Here is a 19,445-nt window from a genome sequence, read left to right on the forward strand (position 1 = left end):
GTGCGATTGTGTTACATTATTGTGAGGTTCCCCTCTCAGCTTAGGCTGATTTGTGAGGCCGTTCAGCGATGTTTCCGGCACACTCCCTTTGTAATAGATTCACTGGGCCTTGAATTGTTGTGCAGTAGAAGCAGTTCAATTAATACAGCACCACCATAAAATAACTATTGAAATGACAAACGGGTAAATGAATAAGCATTTGCCTCTGCAGGCGCAGGGAAGGATGTGTGTCTGCTGAAATTTATGCCGGCAAATCAAGCGCTTTTGGGGAAGGTGATGCAGTCAACTAAATATATCCTGCTGTCGCACACAAGAAGGGGCAGGTAAAAGATGGACCCGTTATTGCTCACACCATCGACTGATGATGGCTCATTTGAATATTTACAGCTGCATCTAAGGTAGATAGAATGATCTCCTATCATTAGGCCACGGCCCTTCAGTGTAGCATAAAGATGCATCAAAGACAGCAGTCAATGCAAGGAAAAAAGGGAAGGCTGCATGCTCTGTGCTCAGCTATCTCTCCCACAGCAAGGAGGGGAAAGGCCTCAGAGTGCCTGATGCACAAAGTTGACCGTGTGGTGGGATAGAGAACGCCCTCTCACCGTTGTCAATATTCATTTCCAGCAGCATTGACAAAAGCTGCAAGGATAAATATGCATGAAGGCTGAGGGAGGTGGAAGGAGGGAGAGTAAGAACTCCTGGTTTTAGTCAACGAGCCCACAGTGTTCACTGCATGCTGATTAAACACTCAAGTGCAGGATGACTAAGTCATGTCTGACAACTGCGGGGTGAATTTTTAATTTACACTTCGCCACATCCAGGAGGTTGTCTAGTATTAGTCATGGCTGCTGTTTTTACTCGCTGTAATTGGACTACGATGTTTTTGACTATCCAAAGCTGGTTATTTTTGGTGTTGCGTGTCACTGCTGGTTCTAAGTATATTTGGTTGTGGCTGTCTCCTGACATTTCCCAGCAAGACTTAATTCTGACTTAGTGGCTCTCACGCAGAGGGCTGGGAGATTTGCTCAAAAAAGGAACGATGCAAATTCAAAAGGGGGGGAAATGATCTGACTCAAGGTGAGTTAATCCTGGCGTCACTTTCAAAAATTTGATCAAATCGCATGCACACGTTTCCCATTCAGAGGTGGCTTGCGGGAAAATGGATGGTGTCCAGAGTGTAGTTCACATGGGTTTCAATTAGCAGTGTCTAAATGAATTAAGAGGTTTAAAGCCATTGCTGTTCTAGTGGTGGTATTAACCTGGTGCTTCTCATTAGCCACCCCTGGCTGATAAAGAGAGTAAGGGGAGCGGCGGTGCAGACAGACACCTCTTGCTGACAACGTGTGACAGAGTGGATCACACTGCCTCATGAATAGTAATGGCCGCCAACATGTCCCACTCTCCCCCGTGTGAGGAGTGACGGATTCCTGTGTCAACAGGGCCCATGGCTAGGGAAAAAGGACTGACAACTGACTGAGACATTCTGGAGGGAGGAAGAATGGAGAGGAGAGAGAGAGTGAAAAAAATCCAGTCCTGACATGAAGGCTGCATCATAAGATTGTTTGTCTGTCAGAGCTGCCTTCATTGCCTCCCTGAGAGCGAGTAAATAAACACTGTTTGCAGGGAAAGGAAGTGAGACTGGATTGTTACCCGGTGCCCTTTGGGTGCGCAGAGAGGCGCTGGTGCGTCTCAATAAATCAGACTGAGCAGCCACTCTTAATGCACTCCCCAAACTATCGATAAGGGAAAGGAGAGGCAAACGCTGCTTTTCCGAGGAGTGATGTCACTGATAACCTGGCGGGCACGCACTCGTCCTGACTGACCAGGTCTTGGCCAATCAATAGCCGCGCGATGTCTCGCTTGGCAAACGCACAGGTGAGCAGAATGTCAAATAAGCAGCCAGAGACCAAGTTGAACAAAGACCAACTTTCTAATGGAGCCAGAAGTGGCTGTGATGTCCAGTGCTTTAGACAGGAGCCACAAAAAGCTATTCTGAGCCGAACAGTTGGACATCACACTTCAGCCAAGTCTACAGCCTTGAAACAGGGATGGGGTGAAATGGCACCTCTGCTCCCAACTGTCTGGATGGAGGTTCGTTTTTATCAAAATCTCTTGTTTTTTGTCATTTGGCGCCAGGGGGGTAGAGCAGGGAGCTGTTGACTGAAACCTGAACACAGCTGGGTCCATGAATTGTTCATTTGTTCCTTGTGAACTCCCCTGGCCCTGGACAGAGTTTAGAAGTAGTTGGTACAAAAAAGGTTAGAGGTTACACTGGCAGTCACTAATCGAATCTGTCCTCAGAGGCCAATTACAGAAGAATCATGTGCAACATGTCTTGGGCCTTTTAACACAGCAGAGCAGGACGAGTTTTAAAACCTCTCCATCCTCCGTCCTTCATCCTGTTTTCAACTACGCTCTCCTGACCGCACAGCTGCCATGTGTATTGCTCATACCCAGAGCGAAATTATCTTCATGGAGGTGGCTTGTGACTCACTCACAAATTCTCAGATGCAGGTATATTCTGTGCAAGGGGGAGCCTTTCGTCATGCGAGTTCAACACATGCCAAACTGTGCACAGCTAGCCTGCTACATTCAGGAGGAAGAACAGAGCAGAAACAGCGACTGTACGAGTCGGTGTCAATCGACTCAGAAAGTTATATTGTTACAAATGATATGTCAAATTCCCAACATGATTTTCATGATTTACTCACGATTGTACAATCAAAAGGACAGTTTCAGCACTTTGCTGGGCAAACCTTGGTCCAGGGCCCAAGACAGTCGCATACCGCTGATATTTCACGTCTCACTATGGATGCCAGGGATGTCACATCCAAAATGATCTCTTTTGTGAAAGAAACCGCTGTTGTTAATATTGGATCTCCCTCCCTCAAGATTTGTCTTATCACACACAAAATGTGCAGCGAGGCTGACATGTCATGGTGCTGTTTGTCAGACAGCCCTCAGATGGAATGCTTTTTCTCCTGATCAAACTGAAATGAACCATATTTTCAGGCTATTTGTTGTCACAAATTCAGCCATTCTTCACATGGATGTCATACGTGCCTCGTGCCAGCTGTCAGAGGCTTACGGGTGGCAGAACGTTTTCATGTCTAAAATGAATGAGAAAGTGCACCGCAGCAGCTCAGACCTTGTCCTATTTGGTCAATGGAATGATTTGAATAGTTAAAGAACTGCAGCCATTGAGCAGTACTCTTATATAAAGCTGGTGACAAACTGCACTGACGCACGCTCCATTAGATAATCTTTGACTCAATTTGTTTCTATATTTATGTTTCTAGTCATTTCAGTCAGCGGAATGGAAGCAAAATGTCCTTTTGAATTTGATTTTCACAGCAGAAAAATGAGGGGATGCTAATCTGAAATCTTAAAGACCATATTAAAAGCAATGCTCAGACATTTACTCAGAAGCGTAATTCATCATGTGACATTAATGTTGGATTCCTTTTTATTATTTCCACATTAATGTGATCACTGCACCCTGGCAAGTGAGTCACAGCAGTTGATCGTAGGTGTTTTGTACATAAATTGAATATTTTGAGGCGTGTATGCGTGTGCGTTGGGGTAAAGGATCAGGGGAAAGGGAAGGGGGTGGTTGGGGGTGGGGGGTGGGGGGTGGGGGGGCATCATTATGGATTCTGAAAAGCTGAGCACGATTTCCGGCATCAATTATTCAAGTGTACAGCCTGTTTCTGTAATCACTCTCCTATTGTCCGCTAAACGTCCCAAATCACCACAGAGTCTACATGGAAGAAGACTGAGTGCATGCTCAGCAGGAAATGATGGGATGGGGTTTCCTCCCACCCCATTCTTGGGCAAATTTTTTAAGGTGGTATGATTTACATCACAATGCATATCTGATTCCGGTCATAATAAGGTAATACTGTGGCTGCATTGAGCCAGCTTTAAATCTATTTAAAAGGCTCAATAGTGCTGCTTACAGACCAAAATGTTACAAATGCAGATCTGCTCAATACAAACAAGTCTGCAGCTATGCTCACGGCTACTGCTAACATGCTCACAATGACAATACTAACATGCTTATGTTGAGCAGGTATGATGTTTGCCATCTTAATTTACCGAGTAAGTATGCTAACAATCGCAGATTAAAATTTGGAGCCGGATCAACAAAGTTATATCTGTATTGAATTTCATGACAGTCCATCCAATAGTTGAGACATTTCGTTATAAACTGCATGTTATCCACGAGGAAATGTTACTGGTTTACCAAAGATTCATCGACTGTCCACTTTCACTGGATATTGTAAGTGAAAACCTTGACCTGTAGGTAGCACTACATAAAAAGTCAGGGAATCGCCAAAGCGTTTCTCTGGGCACCAGATTTCATGATAAACCATTTAACAGTTGGGTGTGGACAAAATTGGTGGACCAATCAGCCAATGGACGGTTGGCAACCATAGAGCCGTGAGCCATCATGCGGCTATTGATTGGCCAAGAAGCTCACAAGCTCCTCAAATGATGAATGCTAGGACCAAATTGCACGACTGATCACTCCGTACGTCGAATTTTGGAGTAAACGCCCATTTTTGGTTGTAACTACAATTTGCTTTTGATCTGGCGGTATGATCCATGATGGGCTGAAAGAAAAACAATCATAATACCTGAATCATTTGTCACAGAGACTAGACGGCATCAATCCTCCTCAGTTGTTCAGTTTAATCACATTTAATCAATCACTTCTGCGATCACTTTTAATCTTGTTTTTCTGTCACCCACTTTGTTCTGCAGTTGGATTTTGGCCATCGATAGTCAACAGTCCGATCATTTATTGTCTGGTTTACAGCAAACACAGAGGTTGATGTTCTTTTCAGGGGGGTTTTACTCTTCTCTGGGAGCTGGACGGCTCCTGGTTAAGGAATCAATTTGACTGGACAGCCTTACAAATTGCATAAAGAGACAAAGTTGTCCTTGGAGTGCGCCACAATTGATTGATGGGCCAACACACCTGCACCGTAAATCCTCCCGACAGAACGGAGGCGAATCAGTCGCCTTCGCCTGCTCCCCAACCTCCTGTGCTATTTACCTACCTCCCCTATCTTCCCTCGCTCTGCCTCCTCTCGCACAAAACGCCATATGATTCAAATTTATTCAAAACAAAGTCAAATTTCTTCCAACCTTTACGCTTTGCCACAAATTGCGCAAACGTGCATCAGCAACATACAAATGTGCTTATCAAACACTTTATATGTAAATTTGCAGTGAGAATTGAATGACAGTGAGTTTACGTTGTGAGGCGGTTACAAAATTAAAAAAAGCCATCCTCTGTGTAGACCAGATGAAGCTGAATCCAACAGCCTTTTTATTTCTTATTTTTGTTTAAAGTCAGCTCTGTCGCCTTCCTGCACGATATCATCACCTTGTGATGTGAAAAACAAGGCATCGGCAAGCACACAGTTTAAAGCCCAAAGTTAACAGCACTTGGGAGATAAAACAACTTCTCTCGGGGGTTGTGCTGTGCTAAGGAAATGGCAGTCCTCCCTGGGGAGGCCACACCAGTGTTTGTTTCTGGAGAAAAACACCACAGGCATCTTTTTAGAGCACCCCCACTAATCAGAAGTGATCCCTTCACATGTGCTATCCACTTTCCCTCGGGAAGGACTGGAGAAAAAAAAAAGTGCAGGATAGTTGCAGACGCAAGACAACAATGCTGGAAATAAACATCCAGAGCGTAGATGTAGCAGGAAGACTGGGTACTAAATTTGTCCAAAAACAGCACACTGCATCTCATTTTTTTTTAGCGTGCATGTGTGCAAAAATACATGTTCTGCACACATGCTTTTGCAGAATTTCATGCAGGTGGGATGCAAAAGACGGCCTGCAGAAGACGAGAAACAAAACTGCTCCAAAAGTATCCAGCACACAGAAAGGCAAACACTACACACTACAACTGGACACTATAGTACCTGAGGTTTGTGTGAGCAAGTGGGTGGGTAGGCGAGTATATGCGCTGTAGTTTTAGTGTCTTTTTATTCGACTATGTTCGTGTTGGTGCAGAGGCGCAAGCAGGTACAGCACAAAATATGCCATCTGTTCAGGATTCAAATGCATGCTACCATTCCCCAACCACTGTTACTCGACAAGAGTGCAGGATTTGGAGTTAAAGTCTAAACCCGACACTCAAGGGGGGAATATTAGATTCCTTCTGTTGTATGCATGTTGGTGTCCTCCCGATTTTCATACCGTAACAGATAGGTATAAATAATTAAGCAGCCTGTTGCCCTGAATAGCTGGAGAGCAAAAGAGAAGAGGGAGGACAGAAGAAAATTAACAGCGATCAGCCCCGCTTGCGGCATTTTAAAGTACCACAACATTGTCATAATTAGGTTCTCTCTCTAGGAATCACCAGGAATTTCTCCTGCTAGGACAAAAGCCTTCTACACTCTCCCGCTCTTTCTCATAATTAAAACACAGCCTTCGCCGCTGCTTACATGAAGACGTAGTATGCACCATATTCTCTGTCACTTTAATGAGAGCGATAAACGCGATGCTAGCTTTGGCTATTTATAAATTTTATGGCACAAATTGTGGCATAAAGGGCACAAATCAGATGAATGACAGACGAAGGACAGCTGCGGCATCGTCCCTCCATTAAACGCTGCAAATGGCCAACTGTGGCCCGAGCAGTTAATTAGCCAGAGAGGGCCTAATCAGAGTTTTGGAGCTGAGGACCTCCCCAGGTAACACGCTAATAGGAGAAGCTTGTGGAGACACAGATGGAGTAAAGAGTGTGGAAACAGGGTAATGGTGGTTTTGGACTTCTCATAAGAAAGGTAGGAGTATCCCACAATCCCCTGTAGCCACCTGCATGTAAAAAAGGTAACTTGTGACTTTGGCTGAATTGGTCAGTTTGGGAGATTTTAAGATATCTTGTAATTAATGAAGCTGTTTTGCGTGAAGCTGCGGTTCCCAAACTGGGGGTCAAAGCCTGTGATGAGTCACAAGATAAACTGGAGGGGTTGCCAAATGATGAAAGGTGCCCTGTGCAGATTTTTTGCAAACAAACAATGTTTGCAATCAGTATTTCTCACCAAAAATTGTACACTGTGTGCATCCTTGAGGCCTTGAGGTGTGGAGTGCATCTTTAGCATTCGTTTTTTGTTTTTTTTGCTGTTGTCCTCCTCCTTTCTTTCACAAGCCATCACCTGTCGTTCAGTTGAAGGGTGTAAAACCTGCAGCAGTAAAGTGTACCACGCTGTCTGCACACTCATCGCCTGCGAGCTCATATACGTGAACGATCCGAGCCAAACGGGGAGCCACTTGTAAAAACACTGCTCCATATCACTACTAGTGGTCCAAAACTCCACTGGGAACATTTAACAAGATAGGAAAGAAGAAAAAGCTTTTCCACACAATGTTTCCCATTTGTTTTGTCGTGAAATACCTCTTTTGAACATCGCCTGCCGGAGCCATTTTCCTGCATGCACATACAGTAGATCTCAGATCCTAGTAGCCAAATAGCTGCTTTAACAACAAATAAACATCACTCTTTGGTTGAACTGCTCACAAACTATAGACCTAATGCAACCTGTGATAGAGGCTTTAGGGTCGGCACTGCTCAGCTATAAAAAGTTCATAATCCAAAGAAAGCTGGTCTGCAGTATCAGAAGCTGCAGCGTGATCGAGACAGAAAGCGTGACGGAAATCAGCTGCCTCTCTCCTCAGCACGCAGCACACCGCCGAGCAGTTGCATCTTGAAGTCAACAGAGGACAGACGCGAGCACATGGAGGAGCTCACGCTGAGGCACACGTTCATCGAAATAAGACACACAAGTGCCTTAAGCATGCTGAAGTTCACCAGAAAAGCTCTCCGTATACACATCAAACAGGTCCCCCCCAAAAAAATAAAATGCAGCCAGCTCCTGTTACGCAATCGACCAAACAATCAGCCGGCGAGCACATCCCACAGAGGAAAAAGAGGCAGAGAGGAAGACGCAGAAAGAAATGAAAGTCAGGCTGTCCTGACTGATGATGTGCTGCTGTAAACAGGGAAGCTTTTTTCTAACAATTAAAGAGCAGGGGCTTATTGATTTCCAATGGTGCTCTCCAGTGACTTGCTGGCTGTCACAATGAGGCCCGCGGTAAGGTGACCATGCCTCTGCTCAACGTGATAAACCTTGCATGTCATCAGGTAGGGAGGACGCGGCGTCCCCCTTCCCCGCCGCACCCTCTCTGCCTCGCCTTTATCACGCTGGCGATGTGGCATTACGGGCCGCTTCATTTCGCAATGAAGTCACCACCAAGGGAGCAAGTGAGTCAAAGTTAAGAACCTGCGAGCGCAAACATTTAAAAGTTCAGATGCTCATAAACACACAGATAGGATTTTTTTTTTCCCCAGGTGACACTTGGCCGGCAAGGCAATCATGCAACTCAATGTGCAGCTTTACGGGCATCATGGGAAGTGGTGGCAACCCTGATGAGGGGTCAACTCCAGTCCCACTCCGGCGATAAACAACCATAAATCAGACGACGAGCTGTCACTTCGGTAGATCCATCATGGGCCAACCTGCAGCGCCGAACGCGCACACCAATGCATGCACAAAAGTACCGCGGTGAGGAAAATAGAGAAAATGCCCACGCAGATTGATTGGCTCTTTTAAATGAGTGGCAGCGGGGTTATGTTGATCGATTCCATGGATAATTGACTGATTCTGGTGTTGTTAGAAGTGGAGTAACGACTACATGTCAGTGCTGTGATGTGACACAGCCTGTGGGCATCATAAGTAATAGACACGGGTCTGGAAACTGAGAAAGGAAGCTTGTAACGTGAACCTCGGATCTTTGGTGTTAAACAGGTTTAGCTGGCAAGATGTCACAACAATGTGGCAGCTAAAAACACCTGAAACGATAGGAAGCCACAGAAAACTTGGAAAACATCACCAACTGCCAAAATCCACAAAAATGATGTTGTTTGCCAGGCTCATTTGTGCTGTCATTTAATACTGAGGCCTGGCTGAAATGCACGCCGCATATAAATATCCATTTTTACTGTCACTTGAAGTTAAAGTTGATTGGAATTTTTATGGTGGAGAATTCAGCCAAATGGAGAGTCCTCTCATCTAATATTCCTACACCTCCGCCGGCAAGTCTCCATTCTCTCAAGACGAGACCAATCAATGAATGAACTTGTTACTCAGGCATTAAAAGGCAGAGCCATGGAGGAGTAGTAGTCCGTGTTTGGAAACCTTCCCGCTTTGTGACACAGCAAATCGCAGCTGTTCCGAATTGTCAGTTGGCAACGGGAAAAGAACAGATGAAAAGGGAAGAGGCGAAAACAGCAAAGCACAAATTCGAGATTAGGAGTTTTCTGTCGATTTATGACAAGATACAAGACACAAAAAGGTCGAGAAAATGCCAAATCATTTGTGAGCGAAGGGCGCCCGCCCCAACAGTAAAATTCAGCCGGCGTTATTATGCCAAGAGGTGGTCACTGAGTGGAGGAAAGGACACATGCATCGAATGCAAAGCGACTTTTAATTATTCTTGGGAAAAGAGCACAAGCCCTTGGCTTGTTTACCACTTTACCGGAAACCGCTTATGATTGCTTTGTAATTATCTCCTTGATAATGTAAAATTTACCCCCCACCTCCTTTCCGTCCACTCCTTTCCATAGAACACCACGCAAAAGTGATCAAGCATTCATCATTTAGACCAAATGTTTTAACTTTTATTTGGGGGAGGTGGAGGGAGGGCTAATAGATTATGGGTAATGAAGCAGGTCCAGCAGCAACACAAATAGGACTTGCTGTGAAAGACACAGGCGAAGGCACGCCTGTGCTGCGATAATCAGTCTCTCTTTTGTCTCATGATAAGCTGAGAGCCTAACCTTCACCCAAAGAGCACATCATTTCCCCTATGAGAGACTTAATGAGACATTAGCCATACTAACAAATGGTGGACGAGAAAGTGAAAGTGACTTTCCAGGTAAAGGCCGTTTGCTTGACCATAATCAGTCCCCAAGTGCAGCTAAAAGATGGAAACAACTCTGAGTCTCCGTCTCAACAGCTTGCTGTGGCTTTTATGACGGGCCTCCGAGGGCCCATCGAATGGCATGTAACATCTTAATATCCCTCAAATAGAACAGGTAATCTGCTTTTGTTGTCGGCTCGTCTGCTGTCATACAGACGACGCAGTTTGTCCATTTGGGCTCGTAATTCTGTTTGGGTTGGAGCACAGAACTCAAAAACAATTACCTGTCAGCTCAGGCATGCATGTGCACACTTATGGTTTACTTATTGTATTGAGGGTTGTTTAATAGAGAAGTAACTCAAACAGCTACTTCAAAGGGCACTGCGGAAACGCGTGGAGTGTGCAATGCGTTTAAATCCTATTTTAGATCGCATCAATATGCATCTGGCATTATTGAAACATGGACTCATGCATTAAAATACGGTTTCTTTTGTGCAGCACAGAGCGGTTTGGAGATTTGGGACTAAAGACACAGTGGCGGACGGATAAAGAAAGGAAGTGACGAGCCGGTGCGTGGAGGGGCCCTGTTCCCCCGCCGGGCCTCCCAGCTCAATTAGCTCAGCTCATCCCGGCTTTCTGCTGATGGGGAAAATCAGCAACACCACACTGTAGCATACAGTCCAGGGAGTCTAGCCTGTTAGTGAGTGAATGAGTGAGCCGGTGTGCACATGCATCTGTTCATGTCTCACGTGCAGATTTCGCATTTGTGTGTGTGCATGTGCGTGTGTGTGTGCTGGCTGTCTCATCTCAGTTAGACTGCAGCCCCACAGTGCTCTCTGTATCAAACACCTGAACCAATTAGGCTACACTCACAAAAAAAAACCCTAAAGCCACTTACAGTAATGTCATAAACAGTCATGCAAAACTTTGCCTGGATTGACTTACTGTGATAAAAAGAAAAAAAAAAGATGAAATGGAGAGAGACCAAGACCAAAAAGTCTGAGTTCTGGATTATGAAACTCCCGCCAGAGACTAGAAAGGTTATATTCCAACACTTTTCTGCCAACAACTCTAGGCTAAGAAAGAAACTTCTTCATGTCTAAATGCTGAACTCTCCGTCAGCACCAGCAACAGGGGGGCAAAAAAAAACTGATTAAAACTTTTTCTTTACTCCTGTGGAAATCAAACTCCTGGGAACATTTTAGCACAGCGTTGTCCAAACTGTGAAGGTAGCTGTAGCTGGCGTGCATGTGAGATGCAGTGCATAAATCATTGAGATGGCCCCTGGATGTGCTTTCAGGATGTCCTAAAGAAGAACAAGAAAAAAGGCCAAGGACTGAAGGAGGCAGTCCGGCCCTTTGCGGAGATGTGATGCACATGCATGTCTCAGAGGCAAAGTGAGATGGAAAAGAGCACAAAAACATGAGAGAAATTGCTGAAATTGCTCGGCCAGCACAACTCAAGGCCAAAATTTGCTTAATCACACAATAAGGACAGTTCCAAAAAAGGCAGTACAATATTCCTGCATAAAAACTGCCCCCCCACCACCACCAAACACACCTCGCTGGGTGACCTAAAGACGCTTCATGACACACAATACATTCACACTCATCCCATCCACTGCTGCAACGCTTCCCAGAAATGAACACACCTCTCACACATGCTCAGTCTGCCTTCAAATATACCCAAGAATGCTGCAGTGCGCCAAGTAACTAGCGAAACAAACAAAGTAAATACACAGATAATGCCGATGATAACGTCCAAGGCGAAATGAAAGGATGAAGGTCAGTAATTGAGAGAAGGTGGGCAGAGGGAAGCATGGTGCGGTTTGTTTTTCTCCTGGCAGGGGGCCATCTGGGCGCGTGCGGCGGGCTCCGGGGCGGTGTAGGAGCACGTCTGTGCAGAGGTTAAGAAAAGCAATTAATCCACAGCGCAGATAATCAAAGGAACCTCCCCCTCTAGACAACTTGGTGGGGGAGGAAGAAGGGAGGGAAAAGGAGAGAGACAGGCAGAGAGGAAGATGGGAAAATACTTGTTTACAGGCAGTGCTGGCGCGATCAAAAGCGCAGGGGTTCTGCTCTGCCACCGGGGCCCTCCGTTTCAGGTGGAATTGATAACACTTCAGATGTACAATTCAATGTTTGTGAGAGGACTTTTACCTCCCGGTGAGAAGGCAAGGATTTTTCACAGTCTAAGCTGCATTTCCTTTCATCTCAGATTTTGCAAGGTATCAACAGATTGTCAATGGTGAGGAAGACGTTTTCCCACACATAATCAAAGAATGCAGTCTGGAGTGCCTGCGCGCCCTCTGCTGTGACGTCAATTTGCGGTGCGAGAAGGCTCGAAAACAAGATTAATATCTCTGGAAACTAATATTGTGATTGCATTAAGTTATCTGTGAAACAAGCACCTCGCAGGCACATGATAAAGGCTGGAAATCAAGCTGAAAGATATTCCATTTAAGTGCATCGACGCAGCCCGTGTCCTCCCTCTCAGCTCAGATCCGGTACGTACTCGGCCGCGGTGGTGCAGTCAAAGGGCCTCTCCTGCTGAAAACCTTTACATTTAACTAATGACATGACTAATTTTATAGCTCCCTGGGAAATCAAAGCTTGTTGCTCCCTCTGGTGGTTCACATCTCCCTTTGGATGTGTGCTTTGGGAACACTTATGTTCATCATGTGGTCAACAAACCAGCTTTCATCTCTGCTTAGACACCTCCTCTCCTTTATGCTCCAACCGCACCGCTGAATCTTAAGCATGGAGAACTACAACCAAGGACAGCGTCACACTTGGGCATTGGTGTTTCAATATGTTGCTATGATGCTGCTGTTTGAATTATTTAACTGTGTATTAAATTCATAGTTTGTCCTTTTTACATCCTCTGCATCTGCACCCATGCAAACCCTCAACCAGTATCCTGCCCTGTAACAAACGCCAAAATGCAGCTCTATGTTCAATTTAGAGCATGTAAGCATCTTGCAGCAAAAACTCTGGCAGACAGTTAGCAGGTCAGCAGTGAGTAAGTGGCGGCACTTTCACAAAGTCTTGATTAGATAATTACCCATCCATATCTCGGCAATATGTTGCGAGGGAACAACACGGTTCTCATTATGCTGCCAACAGGCCCTGCTCCTGTGGGCTGCTATCAAAAGCACGGTGTTCAGCAGGCAAACACACTTGTTGAATCTAAAAAAAAAAAGAGGTGTGGCAACATGAATTAGACAGACTCCTTTGGGGGTAGTTGGAAGAGGTGCGAGTAGTTCGAGGTACAGCGTGCACTGAATCCAGGACCAACAGGAAGTGAGTTTCTGTGGCTTGGAAAAGGGTTTTGTTTTGTTTTTTAAACCTTTGGTGCATTTCAATCCTAATTTGAAATCTGATCAGCACATGCTGCATTCAACTGTCTGATTGCCATATGTGGAATAGGACTGTACCACACCTGGATGACGGTTGTCAAAATGCAAAAACAACCGCAGAAAAGAGCAGTGCCACACATCACTCCGATCATGCTCACTTATGTCACTTTGAGTCTGCAGCACGGGGCGTCGCCATTGTCGCTGATCAGTTGGGTAAACTCAACAAAGCGCTCGCTGACGAGTATGAATAATCGACTAAATGGCATCAGATACATCCTGGAGCTGCACTGGAAGCTGTGAGACAAAAGCACCCTGACTAACCAGAGTCGCAAGCGCAAACGGCATCACGATCCCTCACCGGCTTCCCACTCACAGAGACCGCCACTTGTGTTTAAAGTGGCAGCGCCGGCGGCTCTTTAGGGGCACCATGGGAACAGAAACTAAGACTCTGCAGCGGCGCGTGAGTAGGAATCCGTCAGCAGGGATGTCAGTTTGAGCTAATTTAGCCTTTGATAGCATAAATATTTACTGTTCTCCCAGTCAGAAGTGATGACGCGACAGATGGTTAGCCAATTAGGTGACGTCTTCGGTGGAACTGTCCAAAAGCCAATGATCACTTCTCTTAATTTTACTTTCAAATCAGGGGGAAGAGAAAGGACAAAACTTCCAAAGAACACTTTGTCAACCCACTCAGCAGAAAGTTTTACTGTCTCCACTCTCCTGTCAATCAACACCGAGCACACCATCCTCGACTCCAACAAAACTGACAGCAGCGAGTCGACCTCTCTGCTGAGTCTGTGATCTGAAGAGAAACACAAGTCACATGCTCCAAAAAAAAAAAAAAAAAAAAAAAAAAAAAATGTTTTTATCACGTTCTTCTGCCGTGACGTGCGCCTCCACTAAAACCACTCTGGCTCCTGACTCATTACACAGAAAAAGAAGTGACTCGCATGGATCAAATACTGTACATAAGAGCCTACACAAAGGAGCTTTCATTTAACCAAGCCACTGAGTGAGCGGTAACGTAACTTGAGCCTCGCTGTGATGAAACATGCTGTGGGCAGGAGCAGACACATAAAGAAAAAAAAAAAAATGCATTAGTCCTTACTGCTTCTGAGAGCGCACCGTGTTACCTGCAGCTTTTTCAAAAGTCTTGAATGATAGGGCTTCACCCTTTTGAGCCCGGCTGCCAAGCGCTGGCACGCTTTTTGTCGAGACAAACTGAATACATTGCTTTTGAAGAGCGGCGAGGGCCGGGCAGGGATTGGAATTCTAAAAAGACATGCACAAAATGTGTGATGAAACTTTCAGCACCGTGGACAGCAGCCCTGGAGAAGCCTGGGGGGGGGGGGGGGGGGGGGGGTGAGTGAGGCACAGAGTGGAACCGGGGAGAGAGATGGAGTAAAGTGGGAGGCAATGAGTTCATTTGATAATTAAGCAAAGGCTTCAGCTTCCCCACCCCGCACATTTCAGCTATCCCCATGTCTGCTCCTTCAAAAGTGAAGGCGCTTACCCCAAACACACACACACACACACACGCTCCTGCGGCAAGACCCAGCTTTTCCACAGTCCCCCCCCCCCATCTCTGTGTCTCAGGCTGAATAATGCAGGGCCTTTACCCAGCGCTCAAGCATGAGTGGATAATCTGGCCACAAGGACAGGCTGTGTCAACATTTCCCTTTACTTCCTTATTTATTTATTTACCCACCCGCCGTAGGACTTGGGGAGGGCAACGCAGGATACGTGCATGGCTAACAACATGCTGGCCGAGCAGATGACCCGCTTTCAGACGGTTCACTTTTTTTTTTTTTTTTTTTTTTTTTGAACCAGGAAGGACTTTTAAGGGGAAGAGCGCGGACTGTACCAAAGTGAATCTGGGAGATGACGCTCGAGCTTTTTTTAGGGAGACCAGGCTAATATGATGACAGCGAAGTTCCCCAACGCTCCAAAACCCAAAGATATTCCACGTGCAGCCATATCTAAAAGGAGAAAAGCAGCAAATACATTTGAGAATAAGCCATTGAATTAAAGGCCCATTTCCCCACATTTAAGAAGCATGAAATAAAAGTTATGAACTGTTATTTTTAAGCCGTCTGCGCTCAAGAAGAGCACGACGGACGGGCGCGACTCCAGCCAACGTCTCCGCCGCTTCGCCAGTTCTTCATTGTGGATTTAAGTGTCTTAGATTTGTGAATGCGCGGCTCCCGACTGATGTGCCAAAATCCATTTTGCAGCAGAAGCTGCAGGGGCTTAATTGTTGCACACTGAAAATGCCAGTCACAATGACTTTGCAATCCTGAATCATGTTTGTGGTGGCTTTTGTTTCCCCGTGCCTAAATAACTGTTACAATATGACTCTTAGCACGGCCAATCGCAAGCCCGGGCTTTAAGAGCCTAATCCTCTTTAATTTGTGATTACTTGTAATTCAAAATGGTAGCCCACTAAACCACGAGAGATTTATTGTTCAAACGTCCTCCGTCACTGTATTGCAACCTGGATACTGATAACAGAAATAAATATCCTGTATATATATCCCGAGCTCTCGTGGTGGCATTCAAGCAAATTACCATAAAAAATCACTGTACAAACATTTTGGCATCAATCATTGAGCATAAATTGCTAAATAGCTGGGAGCCCTCTTAGCATTCACACAGAACGATTTCATTGGCATTCTTGTGGCAGATGACTTTAGCCTCACACATTGCTCGCACAAATTAGAATGTGAGAATTAAGAGGGATTTCATACAGCACGATAAGTGTATTTTAAAGGCAGAACTGATTAAGCTGGAGGGAAGAGGGAGGAATTAGGTAATTATCTCCAAACAGACGCCACTGCTGCTCTGCTGTGTGAACAGGCCCCAGCACTCAGGGATCAAAGCGCTCAGCATCAAGTCTCCCCTCAGACTCGACGCTCAGGCCGGGTCCGAGTTCGCATTACCTGGCTTGAGCTCACCTGTCTGGCGTTTCTCAGGACACATGAAAGAGCCTTGTGATCTCCGCTGTGAAAAGCATCACTCAGTCCACACAACAGTGGAGATGACGCATCTCAGTTACTTCAAAGGAATGCTAAGTTTGTGGTTGCCTCTTACTTATTAATAGAATTCCTGGCATAAGATTTATTTTGTCTGCTTGGTTAATTCATTATTGATTTCGAGGGCAGGATGTTTGAGCCCCTTTACAGGCAGACGTGGAAGTTCGGCGAGGCAGCGTTTCAGAAAAAAAGTTCGGGCGCTTTTTCCATTTAATTGGGCTGCGGCTGCAGCGTGAAGCAGCAAAAGTTTGGGACAGACGCGCGGGTGGAATGAAAGATGCGGACGCGGGTTCGAGACCCGCTTGCGGTGCATTCAATTAAAGTTGTCACCTGCACTCACCTCACGTGCTGACTCACTCAGAGTACCCTTTACAACTTCTTTGACTATTTCTCATCAGAGACGCCGTTATGTAGTAGAGAGTCGTGTCCTACCTGCTCGTAGCAATTCTCCCAGGTGAGGTTCAGGAGGCACGAGGAGAACAGCTCATCTTCGGTCCGGGCATAACCGTCCATGGTGTGCGCCAGCCGTCTCGGTTGGAGGAGTCTGCGGAGTTCTTGCGTCGCGAACGGAGATTTTGTCTTTTTAATCGTCTTCCCTCGACGGGTGTCTCTTTCTCTGTGAGCGTGCGTCTGCCCCGCTTGCTTCTCCGTCCGGCGCCGTTGAAGCTATCAAACGAGCAGCGGCGGTGTGCTGGCTGCTGCCTCCCTCTGTCACGTGGGTGGCTTCTCCCAAAAAAGAAAAAACACAAGTGCTGCATGCTTTCGGGGCCGATGGTTCCTAAAGCGGGGTCCGCGGACCGCCTGGAGGTGTCGGCTGCAGGGGGGTCAAGCGTGGCCCCGACGTGATGGAGACCGCTTTAATTTGACAGTCATTTCTGATCTGATCTGTGATCTGCCTCACCTGCTCCGGTCCTTGTGAATACATTGGGTACATTTACTCAAGACTGCACTTTTCTTGAGAATTTTCCATTTTATTCAGCTTCATTCTTTTACGCCACCTGCATCCCAGGGGCCAGTATTGTACTTTTCTTCCACTGCATGTAGTGATTTTGAATTTTGAGTGTTTCTGATAAAAAAAATGCATAGTGTGAAGTTTTTTCTGCACTTCAGGGCAGCTGAGCTTCAGTGACTTGGACTCTAGATAAATAAGTTTAATTTCTTTAGACTTCAATTTACAAAATAAAAAACTTTCCTCTGACTTTAAACCAAAGACTTCACTTAGGCACAAGACTCTTAACTTCCAGAGCTAAAAATGCACATTATAAAACTCTTAATTTACCTGACAATGGCTGTACTTTGAATCAAACTGTGCACGCTGGAGGGAAACGTGTGTGTCGGTGCAGACCAGCACAGACTACCATTCAGACATAAAAACTATGCTTTGGTCAAGCAAAACCTGCAAAACATTCAGCTCAGAAGTGACCAATTATTTATTTGTGACACAGGAGTAAAGCATGAAGGCACAGTGGATTACTTTACTGTTAAATGAAAGTTTCATTGAAAGTAACAAAAACACATTTTGAAAAGCTCAATTTCTATCCTTTTTGGCAGGAAAGGCTCAGGTGCAATTAATCCATTAATTATGGCTGCATTCCCTGCCGCTGATCCACTTTCCAGGCCCTGGAGTTGTGCATGGTTGCTCACTGTCATGGCTTACTGGAGCACCTGAACAGAAAGGAGCCATCATTACAGTCATTACTCACACCTGTGCTTTTGCTGCTATGGCAACTCAAAAAATCTGTGGCGAAGAAGACAATTCTGTCCAACATGAGATCTTCATCCATGCGCCTCCTACAAAATCTTCAGCCTAATCCGAACTAAGAGCAGAGAAGCATTCGGCCACAGAGACGTCTTCTCAGGCCTGTGTGGGCGTGCAGGCTGTTTTTGACTGACATCGTCCTCACTCTCTGGTTAGTTTTGTTGCACCTGTTGCTCAGGGGCAACACCTTTATCATTCATATTAATACAGAGAGACAGGCGGCATCATGCAATTCCTTGCTAAGCTTCAACATGGCCAGAGGTCAAAGCACACAGAATAAGTGACTCCATCTGTGTGAATGCATGGGGCATTTAATTAAGATTACATTACGTTCATTTAGCTGACGCTTTTATCCAAAGCGACTTAGAATAAATGCATTGAGCCATGTGGATGAATAACATGCTGCCTGTAGTGTTCTTATAATATTGCATTTATATTTCTATGATCATTTGTGCTGCTGAAAACACACCCCGCGACCAAACCGCCTCTTTCTCTATCGGGTTAGGGTTACTATTAAATTGTGTTGGGGTTTGGGCCATTCCCCCTATAAAACCAATGACAATAGTTTGTACCTCATACATGTTGACAGCATGAAATATAACAGAGCCCATTGGATCAGAGATACATGTAGCCAGAGGCTAATTTGCATCAGGTTATGCCCAAATCAGGCCAGTGAAATAGAACAGAACACACAGTAAGCAAACAGTGAGAGACTAATTTGAAACTGTAAAATGCAAAGGTCAGTAATATCACATCATATGATCATTTTTACATGCAGTATAGCAACTGCATACAATTACCTGACTAGCCTATTATGCTAAAACTGGGTTTGTGGACCACTATTGTGTTCGATGTGCCGTAGTCCTTCGCAGTGTACAGAGGCTCGCTCCAGAGCACGAGCCCTGCTGGTTTTATGGTGGCCACGTCGCCTTCAAGAGGCTGATTTACATCCGAGCCACCAGGTGAATGCAGTAAAGTACCTGCTGAGACAGAAGCAGCAGCAGCACTCTGGAGGAGGACAACCACTGCTGTCATGGAGGGAGCTGTCTCTCCACATTGGACATTTGAATTAAGACTGCACCTGGTTTTGGACTCTCTACATGTCAAAACACACTTTTTTTAAGATGATAAATCAGGGTGATCCATGCAAAGCTAATTAAGAAGGCTGAGTTTTGAAAAGCTTCACACCAAATACCTCAAGATTTGTCCCTGTAGATTATAGGTTTATGTACCTTAAGAACGACCCATGGTTCATGCATTAGACAAATTAGTGCAGGCTAATAGCATCATCAAACATGGCAATATTAAAATCAATACAAGTGGAAAAAAGTGGGGAGAAATAATGTAAATA

At 45.5% G+C, this 19,445-nt stretch overlaps 1 protein-coding gene across 3 annotated transcripts in view; it reads right to left on the reverse strand.

Annotated features, from left to right (window-relative positions):
• Positions 1-16,997, reverse strand: part of ppargc1a (peroxisome proliferator-activated receptor gamma, coactivator 1 alpha) — a 248,725-nt gene extending 231,728 nt beyond the window's left edge. For 2 of the 3 annotated variants that reach the window (XM_070993103.1, XM_070993102.1), the window contains exon 1: positions 16,768-16,979. In XM_070993103.1, the coding sequence (XP_070849204.1) occupies positions 16,768-16,848 (81 nt within the window). In that variant the 5' untranslated portion in view covers positions 16,849-16,979. Of the gene's footprint in view, positions 1-16,767 lie in introns of all 3 variants that reach the window. The other variant, XM_070993099.1, reaches the window with a different exon arrangement.
• Positions 16,998-19,445: the final 2,448 nt, after the last annotated feature.

Source organism: Chaetodon trifascialis, chromosome 23 (assembly GCF_039877785.1).
Source record: "Chaetodon trifascialis isolate fChaTrf1 chromosome 23, fChaTrf1.hap1, whole genome shotgun sequence".
NCBI lineage: Eukaryota > Metazoa > Chordata > Actinopteri > Chaetodontiformes > Chaetodontidae > Chaetodon > Chaetodon trifascialis.